The sequence below is a fragment of the Dromiciops gliroides genome, chromosome 2 (genome assembly GCF_019393635.1).
Source record: "Dromiciops gliroides isolate mDroGli1 chromosome 2, mDroGli1.pri, whole genome shotgun sequence".
In the NCBI taxonomy this organism is placed as follows: domain Eukaryota; kingdom Metazoa; phylum Chordata; class Mammalia; order Microbiotheria; family Microbiotheriidae; genus Dromiciops; species Dromiciops gliroides.
The window spans coordinates 465,032,050-465,057,296 of NC_057862.1; the positions used below are offsets into that span (position 1 = coordinate 465,032,050).

Below are 25,247 nucleotides of genomic sequence, written 5' to 3' on the forward strand. Positions count from 1 at the left end.
GTCTCTGGCTGGAAGGCTACTTGGAAATCTTAGAGTTACCCTCCCTGGGCATGGGGAAGGAGACAGTCCTTTCTGCTTCCCCAAGGGCCTCCAATTCTCCCCCAGCCCATGAATGAGCATCCTCAACCTGAAGATGGATGATCCCTTGTCAGCTAGTCTGTAACTTTTCAAGTTAAGGCTGAGATCCCTTCTAACTCTAAAATTCTAATTCTGTGATTCATTGTGCCCACTGGAATATACCCTTATTTAGCCCTTAGAGCCATTCTCCACTTAGATCTAAGTGAAGGATCTAGGAACAAAATAAAAGCCAAAGTCCTGCCCTTGGCTGGAGAGGGACATTATGGGACACCACCACCATCATCGGCCCTTGCCACAAGCTTCTCAAGCTGATATAGGGGATTCTGAGAGTTCCTGCTTGTCTTTATTTGCCTTCTCCTTCCCACGGGACTCAGGGTTGGGGGTGGAAGGCCAGAATACAGGGTACTTCCCAAAGGATACCAATGCCCTAGTGATTTCAGACATGGCCTCCATCTTCCTACCTCTTCCCTCTCTCATGGTTTATCTCTTGGACTGACAGAGCCCTCTTATTCCTATGTGTCCTTGGTGCTGCTGTGGGGTATTTTAGGCCTAGCTCAGACTCCAAGAACCCCAGGGGAGTGGATTGCTTCTGACTTTCCCTGGCCATTTGAAGTCACTATAGAAGTATCATAACCAAACCAGACACCATCCTTCTGCTCCCCCAAGTAAAGACCCCTGAGAATACTCTATTACAGACCCCAAGCCTCCTCTCAAGGGACTCTTGGAAGTAGAGCCAATCCTGTCTAGATGTGGCTAGATGTGGAGGTAGAAAGGGCACTGTAAGGTTTTTAAAAAACTCTGTCGCTGGTTCTTCCCATCCCCTGGCACTAGACCACCCCACCCCCGATTCCTGCCTCCACAGTTAACAACTTCCTCATCATAGTTTTCTTCACCTTATCCCTCAATTTCACAATCTAGCAATATGCTAAAATATCTGGGATGCGTCCCTTTAAGAGTTTCTTTAGGGTACAATGGAACTAGGGCAATGAGGTTATTGGGGGTCCTGTGATTTCAGTGATGTTCAAGCACTAAGGAGCCAGCCCCCCTGGCTTAGTGTTTTTCATGCCCATCCCATAAGGCCCCCTCCTTCTCTCCTTCCCCCTCCATCCAGGCCTGTCAGAGACTCCCTCCCACCCACAGCCCCCTCACTGTGCTCTGCCCTGTCACTTCAGAATGAGCCCTTCTGCAGCAACAGTCCCCATTCCCGCTTGCCCCCGCCCACCATCATCCCCCATCTTCTCTGCACCAAAAATATCTGCAGCCATTTGTTTGCAAACCCAAACTCCTGGGACATTTCTCCCTCCTCGACTTTTAGGCCAACTCTCTCCTTTGAGGAACCGTGCACCAGATACAGCATCTCTGCAAGAAGTGGGAGGAAAACAAGCGAGCACCAGACCCTACCCAGAGAGGCCAGATGCTACAGGGGAACTAGGGACTCAAGGAGACAACACGGCTACAGGTCTGGGCACTGTCTGGATATTCCTTTGTCTGGTGCCAGAACCACCTTCAGAAAGGTGATCTAGCAATCACACCTCGAACCCCTTAACCAGGCTCTCAGGCAGCAGTGAAGGAAAACACCAGATTTGTTGTCAAGAGGACCCAGATTTAAATCCTTGTTCTTCCACTCAGTCCCTTTTTGTGACCTTGGGCAAATCACTTATCCTCAGCAGGCCTTGCTTTCCTTATCTGTAACATGATGAGTTGGGCCTAGGTGGTTTCTAAGATCCCTTATCCCCTTCCTGATGCCTCCAAATGACCAGGGTCTTAGGAGTATCATAAATGTCTATCTCTTACACACACACACACACACACACACACACACACACACACACACACACACACACACACACACATGCACACACACCCTTAGGTAATATCTGGTCCAAAGCATACATTAAGATGGAGGAAAAGTCGATTCTGGTGGTAATTTCTGTTTCTTTCATCCCATGGAGCCTAAAATGTAGGACTGGGTCCGTGTAGCCCTGGCCCACCTTAATGTGAGCTCCTAAGACCTACAATTTCCCACAGTCGTGGACAAGCATTTTTGGAAATAGTTAACATTAGGCTCTCTAGCAGGTTTTTTCAATGCACAACCAGCCGTCTGTGTCGGGGTGGGGAAGAAAGAGGAATCCGGTGAAACCATAGTAACGGGATACAGGGAGTCAGCCCCTGCCACCTGGACCAATGGCCTGGAGGTTCCCTTGCTTCTCTTCGAATGGAGGCAGGGCTGTGCAGGGACATGCCAAGGTCTCTATGGCTCCCGCTCCGGGGTCTCAGTGCGGCACTGACTCACACAGAACAGCTAAATATAGCCTGCTGCTTCACAGGAGCTGTCAGGGAGCAGGGGGAGATAAGATCACCCGGCTTCTATATCTGGCAGGAAGTGAGAGGCAGCTGAGTGCCTCCTCACCAGCCCCCAGACGCTCATTCGGGCTGGGGCAAACAAGTTGTTCTCTGTGGCACGGCCCCCATGCACACACCTGCACACATACACGCCCCCCTGGAAAGCACAGGACACCCACAAGCATAAGCCAGGATCAAGAAAGGCATCTTGGTGTCGTGGGAGAAGTGTGGGATTGGAAGTCAAGGGCTTCGATTCTAGGTTTCCCACTTCCTCCCTGTGTGACAGTGAGCAAGTGACCTAACTTCTCTGGGCTGATAAGGAAGTTGGCCCAGATGGTCGCAGAGAACTCTTCCAGCTCTGAATCCAGGACCAAGGGGACAAGAGAAGTTCCCTCTGGAGGGCATGGTTCCTGGCTACTCTTCCCACTCGTTTCTTGGCCAGGAACTAAGTTGGGCCCCAGAGAATAAGATTCTGCTGCTCTTTCCCTCTGGGGTACTCCCAGCCCAGCATGAGGCCAGAGGTGATTGGCATTCCCTATTCCACAGCACAAAAGGGAAGGCAAAAGAACAGATTTTAAAAGAGTTCGTCTCTGTCAAAGTCCTGAATGTTTTTTGTTATCTTAATGTAATTGGGAAAGTAGGGAGGAACATGGTAGGAGGAGTGGGTCGGGGGAGAAGCAGGGAAGGAGAGAGGGAGGAAGAAAGGGAGAGAGAAAGAGATGGGCAGCAAGAGAGAAACAGGAGGATGAGCATTGTGGGTGGGGAGAAGGTGGGAGGGAGGTGAATAAAGAGGGCAGGGGTGCCCAACCAGAAATAGAGCAAGATAGAAAAGGAGTCCCCGAAGGGAAGGAATAATCACCACCACATCCTCCACTTGCCTGCTAGATCTGTGACTTACTGGTTCTGTGGAAGCTTATTATTCAGCAAGGGAAGGAGCTGGAATGAGGGAGGAGTAACTGCATGTGAGCTCTGGGGTCACCAGAGAGTTCAGATCGAGTCCTCGGGACAACCCCCTCCAACCCTTCCCACCCTTAGCTTCAAACAGTTTTCTCCCGTACTTACAGATCAAACACGAGGTAGTGGAAGCCTTCCTCGGAGATGCTGTCATGGAGACGAACTGCGGAAACAAAAGATACAGGGCACATGAGGGCAAGCAATCCATCACCCAAGTAGCTCGCTGTTGGCACTGGCTGGCCTGCCGAGGAGGCGCACCAGAGGAATCTAGGCATGGTGAGACCCATGGAATGGCCTTGAAGGGGCTACTGCATGATGCAGTGAAAAGACTGCCAATGACCTGATTCAAGTCAGAGGGGCTGGGGTCAGCTCCTGCTTCTGCTACTTATTAGTCATTCAATGAAAGACCGAGCATTTGGCCTTGCTGGGACTCAGTTTCCTCGTCTGTAAAATGAGGGGGTTGGACCAATTCCAGAATAGATTCAGAGCTGGGCGTCAGAGATCATGAAGTATAACCCTTTCATTTTACAAATGAGAAACCTGAGGCCGAGAGAGGTCTGGGAATTTGTCCAAGGTCACACAACTAATAAGTTATAGAGTCACGATTGGAACTCAGCTCTTCTGACTCCAAGTCTTTCCATTATTGCACTAGGCTACCACTACATATGGCCTCAGGAGTCCTTTCCAGCTCTAGATTTATGAATACGGGAATTTTCCTTATAATAAGCTCTCTAGGTTCCAGTGAGAGGGACCGCTAGGAGACACAAGGATAGAACAAGAGTGAGTGTCTCTGGAGGAGCCCAGTCCTGAAAAAGGGTAAGTCCCACTTCCTCCATACAACCACAAATAAACTCCATGAATGGCCAACTGATGACATGGAATTCTACCTACTAGAAGGTGTCATATTTCCAGGAACTTTCCATAAAGAACACTGAATTCTCACTCAAAGAGAATGGGCTCCTAGTAGTCATGGGCAAATGTCCCTGGATTTTTATTCACATTCCCATAAGCACCTTCCTTTCCCCCACCATGCGATTCAACTGAACTAGCATTTATTATGTTTTGTTTTGGTTTGGGGGTTTTTTGGTGAGGCAATTGGGGTTAGGTGACTTGCCCAGGGTCACACAGCTAGTGCCAAGTGTCTAAGGTTGGATTTGAACTCAGGTCATGCTGAACCCAAGGCCTGTGCTTTATCCACTGGGCCACCTAGCTGCCCCACTAGCATTTATTATGAATGTACTCTGAGAGGAGCCTCAAAGGCAGAAAGGGTGAGAGTAAGGTGGGAACAACATGTACACAGATAAGGAAAACTAAAATATATGTCATATTGCTACCCAGGTGGGCTCAGGCAATCCCCTGAAGAACAATCCTGTTATACACTGCATGTGTACAGAGAGATGTGACTCCTGATGGCTGAGGGACCTCTGGGTCTGAATCTACACACAGGTGACCTGAGAGAGATGGGAATTCTGTTTGGCTTTGGAAAGACTTCAGAGGAGGAAGAGGTCCAGTTTGAGAAAGATGGCCGAGAGGTAAAGCACAGACTTTGACTGGCAGATGGAAGCCCTTCTCGGAGGTACAAGTGCATGAGGAAAGCCAGCCCACAGGTCCCAGAGATCACTGAGGGTGGACTTCTCGGGTGAGATTTTTCTCTCTGTGGTTGGGCTGGGATTTCAGCTTATTCTATCATCTAATCTAATCTGCATTATTACTTATGACTTGCTTCAATAAACAAGTTTGCTCCATCTCCACGGTTGTCTTCTACATAATAAGTGTTTGTGGCAAGGAGCTAAGCTGGCCGAGAGTCACGTCACTATGACCCTCCCCTTTGGGGCAACCGGGGAAAGCAGCTTTTATCCTGAAGCCCACAAACAGTATCCTACCTCTAGACTGCAAATATCTACATGTGGTAGACAGATATAATTCCAGACTAATAACTCTCTTGGAAATAGCAGAGTGAGGGACCGAGAAGGGCTTCCTTTCACTCCCCACAAAAGTAGAAAGTGTGATCTCCCCAGAGACAGGGTGGGTCAGATCCCAGATCATATCAAACATGGGTCACCTTGAGTCCCAGATCTCGTGTGTTAGATATACAAAGTAAATACAAAATAATTTTTGGTGGGGCAAGGGAAGAGAGTCCTGACAATTGCGGGGGAGGGGGAATCAAGGAAGGCTTCATGTAAGAGGTGACCCTTGAAGCTAAGCATCGATGGGAAGACTTTTCCTCACTTTCCCACCTCTTGGGTTTCCTCCCTTCTCTCTTCAGTCATTGCCATTTGCTTTCCTTCTGGGCAGCACTGTACCATGGAAAGAACATTAGATAAACAGGTCACCTGGGTCCTAACACTGGTCCTGTCACTAATCAGCTGTGTGATCTTAGATAAGCTCCTTCAGCCCCACTGGGCATACATTTCCCCATCTATAAAACAGTGGCTGGTCAAGATGGCTTCGAATAACCCCTTGAACTCTAACGCTAACAGTTAGCAACAGTTGAGTTTTCAACACTATTTCCTATCTCCCCGACTGTCCCAGAAGGCCAAAGTTGACTAGCTGTGGGCATAAAGGAACACCGGCATTCCCTTAGGGTACTCCCACCAAGCTAGACATGGCAGAGGATCATAGGGAGCAACCTCGGAAGCCATCTGGCCCAGCCCCTTATTTCACAGCTGAGGAAGCTGAGACAGGGCCGGTGACCTGCCCGTGATTATAGAGACAGTCAGCTTCCTAGGAGGGATCAGAACCCAGGGTCTCTGACCCTAGACACAAGTGAGTGCTCTTCTCACTGTGCCAAGGTCACAGGGCTCGCTATGGCACTGAGCTGAGTCACCCGGAATCAGGAGACATTTCTGCCCAGCCACCACCTGTATGGAATAGAGTGTGTGTGTGTGGGGGGAAACGAAGGGAAATCATAAGCCCAGCAGGGAGGTCTGCCAGCCCCCTCACTCCTCCACCTCTTCTGATGAGAAATGTTTGGGGTTTTGGTCCTTGTAACCAAATATACCTGGCTATTCTGGGAACGTGCTGTAAGCGGCGCTCAAATCTGTCTCTCCCCTCCCCTTTGCAAGTGGCACCCCTGTTTGGCTGGCTCATCACTTCCCAAAGGCTGCGAGCTAAGAGCCAAGGGCTCTCTTGAATCACTTGTGCTCCTGAAGTCAGAGGAAGGCAGATCCTGGCTCAGCATAAGGGGGGAAACTTTCTAATAACTAGGGCAGCCCTATCATGGCCTGGGCAGCCTCAAGAGGCAGCAAGCACGTCTTCCCTGGAGATAACTGAGCAGAGGCTGGACGCCCATCTGTCCAGGCTGCTACAGCAGGGAATTCTGCCCTGGGTGGGAAGGTTAGAGCAAATGACCTTTTCCATCCTTTCCAGCTCAAAAGATTCTCTCGGCTCCCTGCTGGCTCCTTGTTTTTTCCCCCAGTGCCAAATGGGGGTTTGGAAAGAGGTCATTTAGAATGCAGGCGTGAAGAGGAGATGTGGGCCTGAGACGCAAAGGAGGACGCATGAGTTAATCACCCCCACCCTCTTCCAAGGGACCACTTTCCAGCTCCCTGCCTTTTTTCGATGGTATTTTCTCTCTGTGTGTCCTGGACCTAGATATTGTAGTGAAGAGGAGAGTCCCCAGGTGATCTGCTTAGCTTCATCTGTGCTAAGAAGCCAGCAAAGAGTCTGGAGGCAGGGGCAGTGTGGAGGGAGTGCAAGAGGGAAGGCTTCCAATCCCAATTCCACAACCCTGAGATCGATAGAGAGCTTCAGCAGTTCCACAGGGTCCACCAGGAAAAGTTCCAAAACCTTTGCCTGGCGTTCAAGGCTATCCACAACCTGATGTGACTGTATGCTGTTAGCACCATCTTTGTAAATGGCCTTGGTTTTGACCTAATTGTGTCTCCTGTCTAACTGTTTGTGGGAAGCTCACTACTGAGAGCTTGTGAGCTATAGTATCAGTAGCCTACTCCTCCCACAGGGCCCTCGTGGTTTTAACAGGATATTAAAAAGAGGATCCTCATCATTGGTGGAGTGGAAATGAGCACTGGACTTCGAGTTACAGGAACTGAGTTCAAATCTCAGCTCCAACACTCTCTAACTATGTGACCACGGGCAGTTTGTGCTTTCTGAAACTCAGTTTCCTTATCTGTGAAATGAGGTAGTAATAGCTACCACTCACATTGTTGGTTCAAGGAGAATGCTTCGTAAACTTCAAAGTATTAAATAAATATGAGACATTATTAATCCATGCTATCAAGAGACCAAGGCCCAAAGGCAGCACCCCACCTGAGGCAAATGGATACAACCACAGCATTCTGTCCATTGCAGTTTCTCTAATTAATCAAGCAGTTAAGTATTTCCTGAGTGCCTCCTATGTGCCTAGCACTGTGTTAAGCACTAAGGATACAAAGACAAAAGGAAAACAGTCCCTAACCTCAAGGATCTTACAACCCATAGATACAGGTATACAGACAGATCCAAGGTAACCTGAGGTACAGAGGGAGGCATATTCAGGGACATATGATGCATTGCATCCTCCAGTTGACTGTACTCTCCTTTGGGCCATGAGCTGCTTCAATTTTGCACTTGTATCACAAGATCTCAGAGCAGTACCTAGCACACAGCAGATGCTTAATAAATTCTTACTGACTGGCTGATCAATGATAGTAATTCACATTTGTAAAAAAAAAAAAATACGGCACTTTAAGGTTTGCAAAGTACCTTAATATGCATTATTTCTTTTTTTTCAGGGCAATGAGGGTTAAGTGACTTGCCCAAGGTCACACAGCTAGTAAGTGTCAAGTATCTGAGACCGGATTTGAACTCAGGTCCTCCTGACTCCAGGGCCAGTGCTTTATCCACTGCGCCACCTAGCTTCCCCTTAATATGCATTAGTTCACCTAAGTTTTGCAGTAACTCAGTGAAGTTGGCAATATAGGTATCATCATCCGGAGCAATTAGGGTCATCCTAAAGTGGAAGGGATTGCCGTGAGGCAGGTTGAGTTCCCCCTCAAGGGGGACTCTTCAGGGAGAGCCCACAGGATATATAGAGGGGGGTTTCTGGTTGAGGGGTGGGCTGCAGGAGAAAGCTTTGGAGGCACCTCCCAACTCCACAATCAGAGGTTGGATGTGAGTCTATTATTCTTTGAGGACTCTTGTTTATGGGTTGGCTGGTTGGTTTTTACCAAACCTGATTCCAAGTCCATCCCATGTAGCCATTACGCCATGAGCTTCACCATGCAATGGCTCTCCTTTCTACATCTCACCACTTATGGTATTTCTAGATCTGTCACTGCCAGGTAAACAGCAAAGAGATCTCATCTACACGGTGACTACAGAGTTCAGCCAGATGGCAGATGGCTCTACCCAGCCAGGGAAGATACGGGGAGACAGAGGATGCAAACTCCATTGGAACTTCAGATGCAATCAATCCCCCTCTACCACTCACTACCCATGAGACCTCAGAGAAGTCGCTTTGGTTTTATAGGCTTCAGTTTCCCCATTTACAAACAGGGAGAAAGTTGGATGAGAGGACCTGAAGGTTTCTGGATCCTGCTACATTGCTTGGGATGTTGCTGCTGGTGGCGCAAGGGTTACTGGGAAGAAGCCACTTCTCTCCCAGACCTCCAGAACATCCGCTTATTTCAAGCACCAACAGGCAGCTGTGCTTTGAGCTTTGTCCCCTTTTCTTGCTGCTTTCTAATTCGTGTCCTAATTTCTGACTGGCTGTGAAGCGTCCTCCTTCTCCACAACCCTTCCCTTCCATCGGGGGCCTGAGGTAATACTCTTGAGTTGGGAAAGCATCTGCTTGGGTCGGTGAACAGGAATGTGGGCTGGATGTCCTCTGCCCCCTCACCTATCATGCAGTAGGGATCAGGGGGCCCGAGAAGGATGCCCCAGCCACAGTGGGGCAGTTTTGTACAGTGGGAGAACACAACATCCAAGACACAGGAGACAAGTTCTCGCCCCAGTTTTGATACTGACTAGCTGTGTGACCTTGGGTAAGTTGCTTGACTTTCCTGGGCCTCGGCTGCTAAAATAAGAGTGTTGACCAAAAAGGAGAGGAAGCGTGGTACATTGGTCAGGGTGCTGGATTTGGAGTGAGAGGGCCTGTGTTGGAATCCAGGCTCAGTTACTATCTATGTGACTCAAGCAACTTACTTCACCTCAGTGGGCCTCAGTTTTCTCATTTATTGGGGAGTTTGGGGGGGGGGGCTGTGTTTTGTTTCAGGGATCTTCTTTAAGATCAAGTTTCTCTATTTCACCCAGGCTGGAAGTCTGGAAGTCCAGTAGCCATAATACTGATCCTCATGAAAGCTTTAACCCAATTCTTTTTTTTTTTCTGACCTGATCCGGTTCTCCCCTCCTCAGGCAGCCTTAATGAGGATACCCAATCAGAGTTAGCCTTACTACATTCAGAACTCCTGGGGCAGCTAGGTGGTGTAGTGGATAAAATACTGGCCCTGGATTCAGGAGGACCTGAGTTCAAATCTGGCCTCAGATTCTTGACACTTACTAGCTGTGTGACCCTGGACAAGTCCCTTAACTGTCATTGCCCTACAAAAACAAACAAACATTCAGAACTCCTAAACTCAAACCATCAGCCAACCTCAGCATCCTCACTGGCCCGTTTCCTCATTTGTCAAATGAGGTGATCAGACTAGACCACTTCCAGGGTCCCTTCCAGTTCTAGCTCTATGAACTTCTTCTGACTGAGTGTGTTTCTTTAAGGGTCCACCTTGTTCTAACACTCTGGGATTCTCTGAGTCAGCCCCAATCCTGGGTCATTCTCTGCATTCGCAGCATTGCACCTAATCATCATGGCAGATTCTTCTCCACACTAGCAAAGGGAAGTCATTGGCCCGGTTTTGCTTTTTTAAAATGTTTATTTTCATTAAGCCAGCCCTGTGAAATCAACTAGGCCTGACCTCTCAGTGAGGTCATAGATATGGGCCAAGAGTAGGAACCATGAAGACCTAGGCTGAAATCCTGCCTCAGATACTCTTGCTTGTATGACCCTGGGCAAGTCATTTAATCTCATTTAATTTAAACCTCAGTTTCCTTATTTGTAAAACAGGGATGATTACAGCACATATCACAAAGGGTTAAGAGGATCAAATGAGCATGTAAATTATTCTCCAAGTCTGAAAGTGCCATAAAAATGGTGACTATCATTGTTAGCTCGGGAAGTTATATGAGCAGAGGTTTGCATTTGTCTATTTGGTTAGATTTCATGGAATCTGCGGAAACCAATCTCTCCCTTCCAAAAAAATATCCCCTTTGGGTTGCTGTGCTCCTTAGAAATACATCATTAGAAATTCATTTTTGTTCAGCTGAATTAAATTAAATTTGTTTGAAGTTAAGGCATACACGGCTTCCAGAAAACTGCCATTAAAAGGCATATGCTCAGGGAGGAGACGACGTTAAGTCATAATCAGCTACTGACATCACCATGAAGATCAGTCAGAACTGTGCTTTTGAAGCGCTGGGGGAGCCCAGCTGGTCCGGAGATCCTCTTGTCCTGAGATCACAGGAGCAGCGAGTTTAGGGTGAAAGAGAGTGAGAAGAGCCACCTCATCTAACCCCTCTTTTTACAGATAAGAAAACTGAGGTTTAATTGAGAGATCAATTGACTCATCAAGGTCCTAAAAGGGGCAAGGGACACTATGACAATGGCAGGATCTGAACCCAGCTCCCCCCCCACAAAATCCAAACCTCTTTTTATCGCACCTTGCTCCCTCTCTGTTGACACAGAAATACAATGCAGCAGGCCTTTCTGCCCTCTCTCCTCTTCAGTCTGCTCCCTTATCCTACGTCTTTGTGCCCAGCCTCATCCACCAAGGATCCCTCCTGTCTCCAAGGCCCCTTTCACTGCCCTCTCCTCCTAGTCTGTTTCAGACATGCTTGCGGCCCATCCTGAATCACCATGGGGATCATTCAGCAGAGGAGTCACTCACTCATTTCCCTGTAATTCACAAGTAGAGAGCTCCACACACATCCTCTCTCATTACTGGACCCTCATGCAAGATCATTTGAGTTAAACAAAAGCTCACTCTCTCTCCCTCACCTCCCCCACTTCTCCCCTCCTCCATTCCTTTCTAATTTGGAACTGCCTAATAAATCCAGATAGCTGTGAGCCCAGCAGGTTGGTGGCCCATCTGCTCAAGCAGCACCCCTCCCCCCAGAGACACCCCCATAGCTGCCTCCCAACGCAGATGCTCTGGGAATCCAGCACAGGCTTCTGGACACCTTTACTCAGATGACGCTAGGAAGTAGCCGAGAATTCCATACATGGTGCTAGGTAAGGGTTCTGGGGTGGGGGTGGAGGGGGATCCTGAGATGTGGCATCATTAGTATCAGTAACACTCATTGAGCACCCAGATCGTGCCGAGTCCTAGAACCAACATGTCAAAGATAGGCAGCTACCCCCCTTTTGGAAACTGATATACCAAGGAAGTAAGATAGATAGAAATTCCTCTGCCTGTTTTTTTTTCTTTTGTTCTCCCATTTTGCAAATGTTTGCATGGAGTGAGGGGGTTTTTTGTGGGGGAAGGGGGAAAATCAATGTGACAACCTCTCATTTTCCTATATTCTCCTTCAGTGGGAGATTCATACTTGGGCTACAAATAAGCATCCTCTAGATTGCAGAATCCCAGAATCCCAAGGAATCTCTGAGGTCACACAGTCCAAATCAGCTAGGTAGCAACAGTGGATAGATTACAGGGCATGGGATCAGGAAGTTCCAGGTTCAAATAGAGCCCCAAGTACTTACTAGCAGTGTGACCCTGGGTTCACCTAACTGCCACCTCAGTTTCCTTATCTGTAAAATGGGGATAATAATAGCACCTACCTCCCAGGGCTGCTGTGAAGATCAAACCAAACAACCTTGGTCTGCAAGCTTTGAAACACTTTTATTATGCCTTAAAAATTGCTGGGGCAGCTAGGTGGTGCAGTGGATGGAGCAGCGGCCCTGGATTCAGGAGTACCTGAGTTCAAATCCGGCCTCAGACACTTGACACTTACTAGCTGTGTGTCCCTGGGTAAGTCACTTAACTCCCATTGTCCCGCAAAAAAAAAAAAATTGCTTCTAAAACATAACCCATAAATGCCCATCCCTAAGCCTAGTTCCCCCAAATCAACGGCATCAGAGTGGGCCCATGGTCAACTAGCCCCACCTCTTTAGCGGTGACAGAGAATGGAACAGTGTCGGGGTCGCGGCTCACTGGGCTACCAGGAAATAGCTAAAGCCTGGGTTCTGTCAGCAGATGCAGTGGAGAGCTGGAGCTTACTCTCTGCATTTTAACTGTTCTGGAGAAAGCACGTCTGCTTTGCCTTTTGGTGGCCTGAAACTACATAAGCACAGGGCTTGGGTCACAGGTGGCTTCATGGAACACTTGCTAAGGCCTTTCCCAATATGTTGGCACTGGCATCCGCTTGTTCACAGGGGGGTCAACCACAGTTTGTCAAGGAGTCTGAAACTAGGCAGACTCACCAGGGGGTTGGGAAATCTGGGGAGGCCCCAAGCAAAGGGATCAGGAAGGAGTCTGGGACTTAATATCAAGTATATCAAGCAGTGGGCAGCCAGTGGGGGTCCAAACAAGTGGCCGAGAGAGTCAACATCAGGGGAGTCTGACAGGCGAAAGAGGCAGGGGGTCCAAGTTGGCATGGAGGCAGTCTGGGAATAAGAGAGAGGAAGGAGGCCCACCTTTTGGAGGCCTAGCAGAAAGGAGGCATTTTAGCATCGGCAGATAAAGACTTGGAGTCAGAGGACCTTGGCTCAGAAACCCACTCTGCCAATTACTACCTGTGTGAGCTTGGACAAGTGGCTTCACGTACCTGGGCCTCACTTTGCTCATGGAGGAGGCTGAACTCTAGGAGCCTCAGATGCTAACACAGGGCCCCAGTCTTGGAGTAATTTGGGTCCTGAATGAGTTATCACGGTAGAAATTCAGGTAAAGGGAAAGACAGAAAGGACCTAGTGAGAACAGTGACAAAGCTGACTTGATCCCAAAATGTGTGAGCTATGATTTGTCTAGTCATCATTGTTTTCTCTCACTAGGTCCTTTCTGTCTTTCCCTTTACCTGAATTTCTACCTTGATAACTTCCCTTGCTGCAGGCTTCCTTGCCCTGGAACAGGACATCTGTCACCACTGGGGCCTGTAGGCCTGCAGCAAGGGAAGTCCCAGGATGAACTGGCAGTAGACGAGGCATGATTTTTAAAGTCCCAGAAAGTCCAGGACAGGAAGTCCTTTCTGTGAATGTAATAGAAAGGATCCTTGTTCAGATGTGAGCTGGAGCAGAAGACCTCTGAGACTCCCTTTAGGTCTGAAATCCTGTGTTTCTGAAGGGTATCACTCTCTACCCACATCCTAAAAAACACAGGCTATAGAAGCAGCTAGGTGGCGCAGTGGATAGAGCACCGGCCCTGGAGTCAGGAGTACCTGAGTTGAAATCCGGCCTCGGACACTTAACACTTACTAGCTGTGTGACTCTGGGCAAGTCACTTAACCCCAACTGCCTCACTAAAAAACAACAACAAAAAAAACCCACAGGCTATAGGGGGCAGCTAGGTGGTACAGTGGATAAAGCACCAGCCCTGGATTCAGGTGGACCTGAATTCAAAACTGGCCTCAGATACTTGACACTGACTAGCTGTGTGACTCTGGGAAAGTCACTTAACCCTCATTGCCCCACAAAACTAACTAAATAAACAAACACATAAATAGATAGATAGAAAAACAAATAGATAAATAAATGAGCAAATAAATGTGAGGATGCATGAATAAATAAATAAATAAATAAGCAAAGAAAGAAATAAATAGATAAATGAATAAATAAATAAATAAAATAAAAACACAGGCTCATAGGTTTAGAGCTGGAAGCCACTTTAGAGGTTACCTAATCCAACCCCCTCACTGGATAAATAAGGAAACAAAGGCCCAGGGAGCTGGCCACACAGGTAGTTTATGGTAAAGCTGGGATCTGAACTCAGGTCTCATGATTCCAAATACTCTTTCCCTATACTATTTTTGTTTTGTTTTGGTTTGGTTTTGGTTTTGGTGAGGCAATTGTGGTTAAGTGACTTGCCCAGGGTCACACAGCTAGTGTCAGGTATCTGATGCCAGATTGGAACTCAGGTCCTCCTGACTCCAGGGCTGGTGCTCTATCCACTGTGCCACCTAGCTGCCCCCCCATACTATTTTTATACAAAGACTACAAATACTCTGCCAGCACTCCTTCCACTGTACCATGATACTGTCTGAGAGTATCCATAAGGGAGTCTTGGGGGTACCATTCCATATCTGAGTGTAATTCCAAGCCTCATGTGGGTCATTCCAGACCTGGCCAGGTGGAGAGGCAGAAAGGAAGGGATTCTCTCAGACCAGCATTAGGCTGTCTAACATCTGCCATCATTTCCCAGGCACATTGCAGAAAACAAACCCCAGAAACAATGACAACAACAAAACGAGAAAAATTGAAATGCTGCGACAGTTCTCAGAATCCTTTTTCTTCTTGCAGAACAATTAATCAAATAAATAAATGTTGATTAAGTGCCTACTATGTGTCGAGCACTGTGCTATGTGCTAGGGATACAAAACCAGTCCCCATCCTTACAGAGCTCACAACCCAAGGGTGATGTGAAGGGTCCTAAACACCATCTACTCTGTGTGCTGAGGTCAGACATCTGGCAGCCACCCTGCCTCTGGGGTGGCAAGGCTCTGCAGGATGTCATCCTGTCCGCCACTGCCCCAGAGAATCATGGATTCATAGAAGATCACATTGTGTGGATGAGAAAACTAAGGCTACTTTCCTCCTTCCCCTGCCCTCCACTTGGCTGTCCATAATCACAGAAGCATCATCAAATTTAAAGTGAGAAGGGGCCACCATCAAGGGTACCACATAATCGAGAAAAGAAGTGATTGCCTGGCATTGGCTTAAAAACCCCAAATAAAGAAGTTCCCAATACCTCTCTTCCCTTTGGGGAGCTCTAATTGTTAGGATGCTTCCAGGAATTCCAGGCCACATTTGCCTCTTTGTTCTGTTGTAGGGGACCCAACAGAACGCGCATAATCTCTCCCATACACAGTGGTCTTTAAGATACCCAAAGACAGCTCACATGTACCCAGAGCCTTCTCTTCTCTAGGGTAAACATTCCCAATTCCTTCCTCTGATCCTCATATGGGACATACTCCAAGAAGTCTCTCATCTCAATGGTTGTTCTATTTTGGAGATTCTGCAGCTGATCAATGTCCCTTCTACTAAAGTATGGTATCTAAAGTTTCTCCAGATGTGGACCGGCCAGGGTGGAGAACAGCAGGTCTAGATCACTAATTAAACAGGGAGAAGGCACCCTGCTCTTAATGGCATCCAAGATCATGTTAGGTTTTTTTTTTTTGGAGGGGTGCTGCCACATTGTACTGTTGATTCACCTTGAGCCTGCAGTCCGCTAAAATGTTGGATCTCTTGGAAATGAATCAATGTGTTGCCATGACAACACCGTACCTCCACCTCACCACAAGGAGCACCTTATCCAGGAAAGGGCCCTCAGGTGCTAGTGATGAGGTGAACACATTGAGGGTTTTTGTGGGGAGTTGAGGTCCAAACTGGGAGCCAGGTAAGTATCAACCAGAAGGCCAGTCCTGTGTTTGGTACCAGGGTTTCCTCAGAGCTATGACATTCAAGAGCCTGTGATGAACAGCAAAAACCATTTGCTGGAGCAGAGCTTCAGGCTGCAGGTGCAGCCCATGGCAAGCACTTAAACATTCTTTTTGACAGAGTGGTTGGTAGATAACCACAGAGTGTATTGGGAGAGTTGACCATTTGCCTGACTTGATCTGTTCTACTGAAGTGACATCAGCTACTCGTGTTCCCTGCCCTGCACTGACTGACTGATGTGCCAGCAAGGACCTGGGACAGGTCTAGCACCATGAGGCCCCCTGACCGCCACATGGGGCATGGCCTCAAACAATCATGGCAAAGACTTTCTCTAGGCTGCCTTGACCTCTGCTGGACAGTCTCATCAGAGGTGCAATTCTCACTTCACGGACAGCAGTTGCCAGAATTCTGGCAGAACATCCGTCAGGCCATGTTTAATGTCACGGCTCCCTCTCCACATTTCACCCCTCTGCCCCAAGACTGAGAATGGCACTGAGAACGAGTTGTCCACTCAGAATCCATGACAGCAGTAGGAGCTGAGCCAGCAGGGCCAGACAGAGTGGCTGCGATGTCATCCCCGAGAGGCATCCGCCATGGCCTCGTTTGGCATGCACTTCCTGCTGAGCCATCTCACTGACCTGAACGCTGATTTGGAATCCTCAGCTCAGTGACAATTAGGAGCCAATCAATCTGTCCAACTCCAGGTCTTACCCACACCTGCAGGGAACAGGCTGCACCATCTACTGCTACCTGTGACTGAGGGGACTGTGCCCAGAGATGAGATGAGATGAGATGAGATGAGATGAGAAGGCATCAGATGCTGCCTTTGAAGCATAAGAAGAGGGTTGGCTATTGTTCCCTCCAAAAGGTGGTCCCTCCTGGAGTTAAAATAGCCAAGTGTTCTGTATGGGCGTTCAAGTGGAAAGAGAGTTCATTTCAATGAGGAATCACTCTCTCTGACACACTCCCCCAGTGACCCAACATGGAGGCTGAGAATTCACTAGGTAAAACAGGGCTGGAAGTCATCTAATTTCCCCACAGAGAATGCCATCCGAAAATGCTTGAACATGACATTCCATCCAAAAGGCCAAAAAGCTCATTGGAAGACTGACGGCCAGAGTGTGAGGCCGATATAAATGAGGCAACCGGGTGACAGTGATCCAGAGACAAATGGGGCCAACCTAACCTTCTCAAGGGCTGCCACACCGTCAAGTTGAAGGCAGGGGTTTCATTCTATTTTGGTCATCAGCTGGTCAGAAGAATCAGCTGTTCCATTCAAGAAATTCAATAAACATTTATTCACGTCCTAGCTACGTGCCAGGCACCATGCCAAACTCTGGTAACAGAAAAAGGGCCACAAAGAAAAAACTGTCCCACACAGAAGGAGTTTCTATTTGGGGGAATAGGGCACAGTGACAGAAAACATACTGAGTTAATAAACCACAAAGTATGGACAAAGTAATTTTTCTTTCTTTTCTTTTATTTGACAAGAGTACTTAACACAACTAGATGAGCAGAAAAGATTTCAGGTAGGACCCAACAACTGACTTCAGGTTCTCCTTCTGAATAGCAGAGATTCCAAACTTGGAAAGCACATCAATGAGGAGGGAAGTGAGAGATATAGGGAAATGATCACACACACACACAGCACACACACACACACACACACCACACCACACCACACTACACACACAAGAGAGAGAAAACAGAAGGAGGCATAGGCAAGCAGGACAGCTTGAAAGCAACATGGTTGAATTTTTATCAACTTAAAAGAAAACCCAGCTCTATGTAAGAGATCCATAGTTGCAGGTATAATACTTTCTGTGTATGTATATGTGCATATATGTGTCTATGTATATAAACAAAGATAGTATACATTGTTAAGTTCAGAATAAAAGGAAATTAAAAAGAAAAGAAAGTATATTCGTATTGAAGCAGGTTGTGAGTCACAAAACCCTTGGTGGGCTCACTAGGGTCCTTAAATTAATCCACATTGGTATGGCCAGTTCTGTCAAGAATGCATGTTTCTATATCCAACCTATTTCCCAGTACTAGTAGGATAGAGGGGGAAATCGAAGCCAGAGTCAGTTTCCCATCACCTAAAAAAACCTCTTTCAAATCTATATGTGAACCATTCTGGAAATCATTTTGGAATTTATTGATAAAAGGACACCTTGTCCATAACTAGAGCGGGGAAGCCAGGACTTTGCCCCAAGGAGCCAACATTTAGAGGGGACACTGATAATACTTTTGGTCCTTCAGAAGTAGAAGTGTACATAGAAGTATCTGAGCAAAGCACCCAGCTAGCAAGAGCAGGAAGAAGTTTCCACCCCCTTTCCCACATCCCTTGGTCCTGTTGTACACTCTATTTCCTGACTGGACTTCCCCAGAAGTACCCCAGATGCAAAATTTCTAGATACAGTTCTTCCAAAGATTCTTTTGCAAATTGTATTTGGAAATCAATAATTTAAACTTAGAAGAGAATTTAATTGTAAGTGATGGTGAATTAAATAGATTATGTAACTTACCAGGGACATACCACCTGGTGTCAGAGATGGGATGTGAAATGCACTCTTCCTAACTTAAGTCCACTGTTCATCTAGCTCTTAGAATTAGCATGGTAAGTACATAGAATGCCAGACAGAGCCAGAAAGACCACCTCAGACATAGTTACCAGTTGTGTGATCCTGGGTCAGCCCCTTAACCCCTTTAAAGGCCCAGTTTCCTCATCTGTCAAAATGGAGATGGCAACTCCTCTAGTACCTAACTCATAGTTGTTGTAAGGATTAAATGAAATAATGTGTGTGAAGCACTTTGCAAACTCTAAAGTGCTATAATAAATAAATATAAGGCGTTAACTGAAAAAACTCCACAGTACAATTGATATGAAAAAGTGACTTCTCAAGGTCACAGAATAAGTCAGTGGTTACTTGACTCCAGGGAGGTACTATGAGATGGGACCAAAAAGCCAATAGGTTGATCGAGAAGACATTCTCCAAGATGTCTAGAAACTCAATATATGGCTCAACAGCACAGTTAGGAAACACTACCGGCAGCACAGACCAGCTTAGGAGGCAGCCATCAGCGAAAGACATGGATCTTCTGTACAACCCTTGGGGACAGATGTGCCTCAGACAGAACCTGAGACACCAACACCCAGAAGTTCTGCCTGAGCTTCATAGGGAAGCCCGAAGATTTACTGAGCATGAGACCCTAGGGAGGCAGCATGGATGATGGAAGAGTGAGGGGAATGGAATCAGAAGAGCCAGACCTGGAAGCCCAGCTCCACCACTGGTGGTCATCTCTCTCTTACCACAGAGACTACAGAATCCCACTTATTATCTGAGGGGCTTTGGGGAAAGCCCTTTGGTAAGCTAGGCCTCAGTTTCCTCCTCTATAAAATGAGGGAGTTGTCCTTAAGGATCTCTGAGGCCTCCACCCACTTGAGAGCCTTTGGGCCCCATTTCACATCAGACTGCTTCAGCCCTACACAGTCCGTGAACTTTTCCTACTAGAAAGTCAAAAGCCCCAGACATTATTGAGGGTAAGAAGGGGGAGGGGAGGCAGCAGGATATAGAGGGAGAAAGAGAATGGAGGAGAACCTAGGAGAGGGTAAGAGTGGAGGCTGAAGGGACAGCAATTAACTTCCCATGTCTTCTCTCTCCCGCTTTCCAAGTCTTACTGGGTAGCCTCCACGGCATCTCTTTTCCCACTGAGTAACCCGGTCTATTCAGTTCTCACTTGGACTGTATCTAGGTACAAATCATTTCCTCCGAAAGAACATAAGCAGGGGCAGGCTAGGTGGTACAGTGGATAGAGCACCGGCCCTGGAGTCAGGAGGACCTGAGTTTCAAATTCGCGCCTCAGACACTTGACGCTTGCTAACTGTGTGATCCTGGGCAAGTCACTTAACCCCAATTGCCTCACCAATAAAATAAAATAAAACAAAAGAACATAAGCTCCCTGAGGACAGCTCCTATTTTATTTTGGTCTTTGTATCTGCAGTACCTAGGGCAGTGCCCAGAACATAATAACTGCTAGTTAAGTTGTATCAGATGAGTATAGGAGAAAGGGCATAGACTCTAAAATTAGAAGATTTGTATTCAAATCCTGCTTTTGATGCCTAACCTGGGTCACCTTCAGAAAGTCACTTAACACCCCTGGGTTCTCAGTTCTTCATCTATAAGATAAAGGAGTTAGTCTAGAAGGCTTCTAAATTCACCGAGTTCTAGATCTCTGATTCTATGATCTCACCTGTCCACTCAAAAATCCTAGACTTAATTCCTAGATCTAATCTGGGGGGGGGGCGGGCGGGGAAGGGCAGGAGGGGGCGGCTAGGTGGCACAGTGGATAAAGCACTGGCCCTGGATTCAGGAGGACCAGGGTTCAAATCTGGCCTCAGACACTTGACATTTACTAGCTGTGTGACCCTGGGCAAGTCACTTAACCCCCATTGCCCCGCCAAAAAAAAAAAAAAAAGGGCAGGAGACTAGTTTGGATTGGCCACAGAAGGCACAAGTTGCAAAGAAACCAGTTCAGGTTTGATGTCATGCGAAAACAACATGAGCTGTCCAAAAGTGGATGGGTTTGCCTTGGGAGGCACTGAGTTCTATCTCACTGGAGGTCTTCAAGCAAGATGGATGCCTACTTGGCCGATTTGTTGGAGAGAGGAGGGGCAGATTGGAATAGACGGTCTCAGAGGCCCCATCTGGCTCTGAGCTTCCAGGATTTTGATTCTTCCTCCTTCCCTAGCAGTCTCCTCTGATCTCAGCTGAACCCCATCTCCCCAGTCCCCAGCAAGCTTATCCAACACTAGGAAAAAGGCAGGCCACATGGGCTTTGAGAGCTGAGAGCTCCAGCTTTTACAATTTATAATCAGCCTTATATAACCTATCTCTTCATCAGGCTTTCTGTATAATCTGAAGGGTGAGTCAATTCCAAGCAGTGCTTGGGAATCATGGAAGGTATCACCAAAAAGGGGGTGCACCAAGAGCATTTCTAGACTGATAAATTGAAGAGATTAAATGCTTTTGTAAATTCCACTTGGAGGCAGATAATTTAAATTTGGACAAGAGTTTAAATGTGAGTGGCAGCTAGTGAGCACCCTAGTCCAGTGTTAAGAGCTGAGAACCACATGGACCTGGGAAGAACAGCCTGCAGAGTTTTCTTAGCTGGAGTGCCCCATACCAATGAAATTGCAGGTTCAGGCTTAGTATAAATGAAGGCACTACAACCTCCTCACCAGGCTGGGGGACCTCAAACACTGAATTTCTGAATCTGCAAAGCTGAGGACCAGCCCTTTGCCTTGCCCAGGGCCAGGCTGCCCCATGAGGCTCGTTCTCCAACCCGAACAGCCTTGAGCTTTTTCCTTGATCATACATACTCCCAGTTCCTGTCTCACTCCACCTGGGACCACCCATGTCAGGTTAGAACAGTTCAGGCTACAACAGCTACTGGTCTGAGTTGGGCACAGTCTCACTGAAGGGGGTGAGCCATGCTGTCAGTGTCAAGGTATGAGAAGAGAGATCTACATGGGACAGTTGGGCAGTCTGATACTATTAGAAAGGATGTAAAAATAAATAAAAGAAAATAAAAATAAAGGGTTATCATGGTGTGGGAATCAGGCTAAGAGAATGAGCACAGGAGGCATCAATCAATGGAGAGGGGGGAAGGAATAGGAAAGCATTTAAGCAAGAGGTTAAACTGAGGGCGGGGGACTCTGGGCAAAGCAAGAAGAAGATGACTCCCCTCCCCACACCCCAACTACTAGCTGTATGGAGAAGAAGAATGCGTAGTAAGGCCAAATCTACTTTTGGCAGGTTGGTGCATAGGGAGAATTTGTTACAATGGAAAAGAGCCTGGACCTGAGGTCAGAGGCCCTGGGTTCAAATCCCTGTTCTGCTACTAACTACTTGTGTGTCTTTGAGGTTGTTGTAGATCAGAGATGTCAAACACCCAAGGCTCCATATGACCCACCAAGCTCACAAGTGTGGCCTGTGGAAATTTATTTTGATTTGGGGACCCTACCTTTAGGCTGAGATTAGAAAACCTTAGGCCCTCAGGGTCTCTTCTGTGTGGGAGGTGCTGGTGCCCCTCCCGCTCTGCTTCAGCTGAGCCAAAAAGCCCCGTGGGCTGTACAAGACGCCAGGTCAGACAGCTGGGGGGGTGGGGGGGAGCGCTAGCTCCCTCCACCCTGAGCAGAGCTATCCGAGAGATCCTGGCCCATCCAGGCTGGGGCTCTGGCGTATCCTGTGCTGAGGCACGGGATGCAGTCAGGTTGTACATTTTATTTCCCTGTATTCTTAATTTTAAATAGTATCTCATAAATAAACTCTGATTGGATTATTAGTTAAGAGGCTTCTTAATATTTTGCTTATCAATTTTGGGAGTAGAGCATGTGTGTGGAACTTTATAAACAGCCCATGCTAAGTTAATAGCAGGTCAGATAGCCAAATAGTCAAAAGTGCATAGATTAGACCCCCCCAAATTTAGCCCTAGTCATCAAAAATATTTTCACAGGCCCAAGCCAGATCAAGTGCAATGGGAAATATTTAACATTATATTTAAAAACACAACAAAACATAGATAACATAAATATGTGGTTTTCTAAGTGCATTTGTCATCCACAGGGAATTTATATACACTCAAGTGGCCTCTATTTCTGTTTGAGTGTTGCCATCATTGCTCCAGTGAATTTCTAAGGCTCTTCTGGTTCTCAATCCAGGCTCCTATCATCCTAAAGCTGGGATTTACTGGGGAAGAAGCCAGTTCCTATGTCCCCTGGGAGTCATAATGGCAAGAGGGAAACAGCCAACTTGGCACAGAGGCCTTTCCCAAGTGCCAGAGTCTTGCTCCATCTGTCACTCTGAAATCCCAAGTGGCCACAAATAGAGCTAAGAGACACCACGTGGGAAGAGGGCTGGGATAATCACGGGAAGAAGCAAAAGTGACTTCATTATTTCATATATTCCTTCCTCCAACAGGTAGTTGTTGTAAGGCCCCATGCTTGCACAGTACATGCAGCACATTTCACTGCTGAGGCACCCAGAGAATGTTACCTTTTGTAAGGTGAACATCTTTCAAATACTCAGGCAGGCATAAAGAACATTTTTATTCCTTAAACAAGCTGGAGATGCAGTAGGTACAGTGGAAATGGTGGCTGCATTTGATGTCAGAGAACATGGGGTTCAATCCTAGCTCTGCCACTTATGACCTTAGGCAAATCAATTGACTTTGGGGTCTCATTTCTTTATCTGTAAAATGAGGCAATTGAACCACATAGTTTCTTTGGGCCCTTCTAATTCTAAATCTGTGATATTATGATTAAATTAACTAAACATAACTAAACTGTTCTTTAAAGATGCTAGTTGAAAAACGAGACGCAAAATATTCCCACCTCCACCCCCATGAGCACACCCAGCAACCATCTCTGACATCCATGGTGCCAGGTTTGGAAAGGATGGTTGGGGACAGAATAGAACAATGAGTAAGATATCCCTTCCCTCTTCCCTCTAGGACCCCCAAGTCTAGATGCCAGATGGGTGGTTTCAGGCTAAAGCCTGGCATTTCCCTGATGCCTTTGGTAAATGGAACAGGGCTCCCAGAGTGAGCCCCGAATGAGTCACTAGAACAAGACAGGGCTGGGATCAGCGTGAACATCTGCAGAGGAAGGAGTTTTTCAAAGGGTGCTAGATGAAATTGCTGCACTGCTGTGAATTTTGCCCTGGAATACAATTATTATCCCAACATATAAAAGCATTTACATTGTACTTTAAGGTTCACCAAGTGCTTTCCATGTATTATCTCATTTGGGCCTTACCACAACCTCTGAGGTAGGTCCCACAGGTATTCTCCCCATTTTACACACTAGGAAACTGAGGTCAGAGAGGCTAGATGACTTGCCTAGGGTCACATATCCAGAGTAGGAGGCGGAATTTGAACTCAGGTCTTGCTGATTTCTAGCACTTTCTCCACTATGCCTGTCCCGTGCTCTAACAAGGACCAGCTGGGCTTCCTGCATTAAAGGGAAGCTAGGAAGCTGTAGAATACTTATTTTTTAAACCTTATTGAAAATTAGGGTGGCAATTTGAAGGGAAGAACAGAACATTCTTCCTTGCCTACATATATTTTGGGAAAGACAGTAAGTTCAGGCATGAGAAATAGCCCTGAGGAGTAATTGCATGAGCACCTAACAAATCATAAACTCACAACTTATTGGCTCCCTCAAGCTGAGTACAGGTCAAGAATAGTATATAGTTCAGGACCAAGAACACAGACCAGGTAGGAAAGACAAGGCACTTTCTGCTGTCTGTGACTAACCCAGTTTCCCATACACTATTAGGCACCTGCTATGTGCTAAGGGCTGGGAATACAAAGACAAAAGTGAAGTTGTTTCCTGCCCTCCAGGAGCCTACATTCCTACCTGATCTATACACACATATAGACGTATACACAAAACATAAGACTTAAATGATAAATCCAATGTAATACTGAAGCCATCTTCTTGCTCTTGCACCCCCTTCCTGTAATACAAATCGACATCTTTCTTGAACCCTCTTTGTCTCTCTCTGAGAAATAGCAAGAGCTTCAGAAGCCAGGGGCAAAGGGGAAGTGGTTAAAGAGGCAGAATTAGAGGTGATGTCAGGGAAAAACCTCCTGGAAGTTGGAGCTGTCCCAGAGTGCAACGGGCTTCCTTGAGAGGATACGGTGGGCTCCCCTCCCTGAACACTTCGAGCAGAAGCTGGACCACCAGTGTTGAGATGCTGTAGTGCTGAGGCTTGTTCAAGGATGGAACAGACCAGATGGCCTCCCAGGTCTCTTCCAACTCTGAGACTGGTGACCGTATTTATCATGTATCAGATAAAGTTTAAATGCCTTCCCATGTGATTCAAAGTCCTTCAGAACCTGGCACCTTCTGAGCTTGAGTGTCCTATAAATACCCGTTTCTAGACAAAGGGTATTGTCATTTTCATCATCCACTGTACACTCATCTACCATGTCTTCCCACCTCTAGGCCTCTGCTGTTCACTCATTTCAGTCATGTCCAACTCTTCGTGACCCCATTTGGGGTTTCCTTGGCAAAGATACTGGAGCCGTTTGCCACTTCCTTCTCCAGCTCATTTCACAGATGAGGAAACTGAGGCAAATAGGGTGAAGTGACCTTACCCAGGGTCATACAACTAGGAAGTATCTAAGGCCAGATCTGAACTGAAGAAGTTGAGTCTTCTTAACT

At 47.1% G+C, this 25,247-nt stretch overlaps 1 protein-coding gene across 6 annotated transcripts in view; it reads right to left on the reverse strand.

Moving 5' to 3' along the window:
- LOC122740168 (calcium/calmodulin-dependent protein kinase type II subunit beta) overlaps positions 1-25,247 on the reverse strand; it is a 310,939-nt gene that overhangs the window by 99,836 nt on the left and 185,856 nt on the right. For all 6 annotated transcript variants that reach the window (XM_043982046.1, XM_043982045.1, XM_043982041.1 and 3 more), the window contains exon 4: positions 3,484-3,538. In XM_043982046.1, the coding sequence (XP_043837981.1) occupies positions 3,484-3,538 (55 nt within the window). The remainder of the gene's footprint in view (positions 1-3,483; positions 3,539-25,247) is intronic.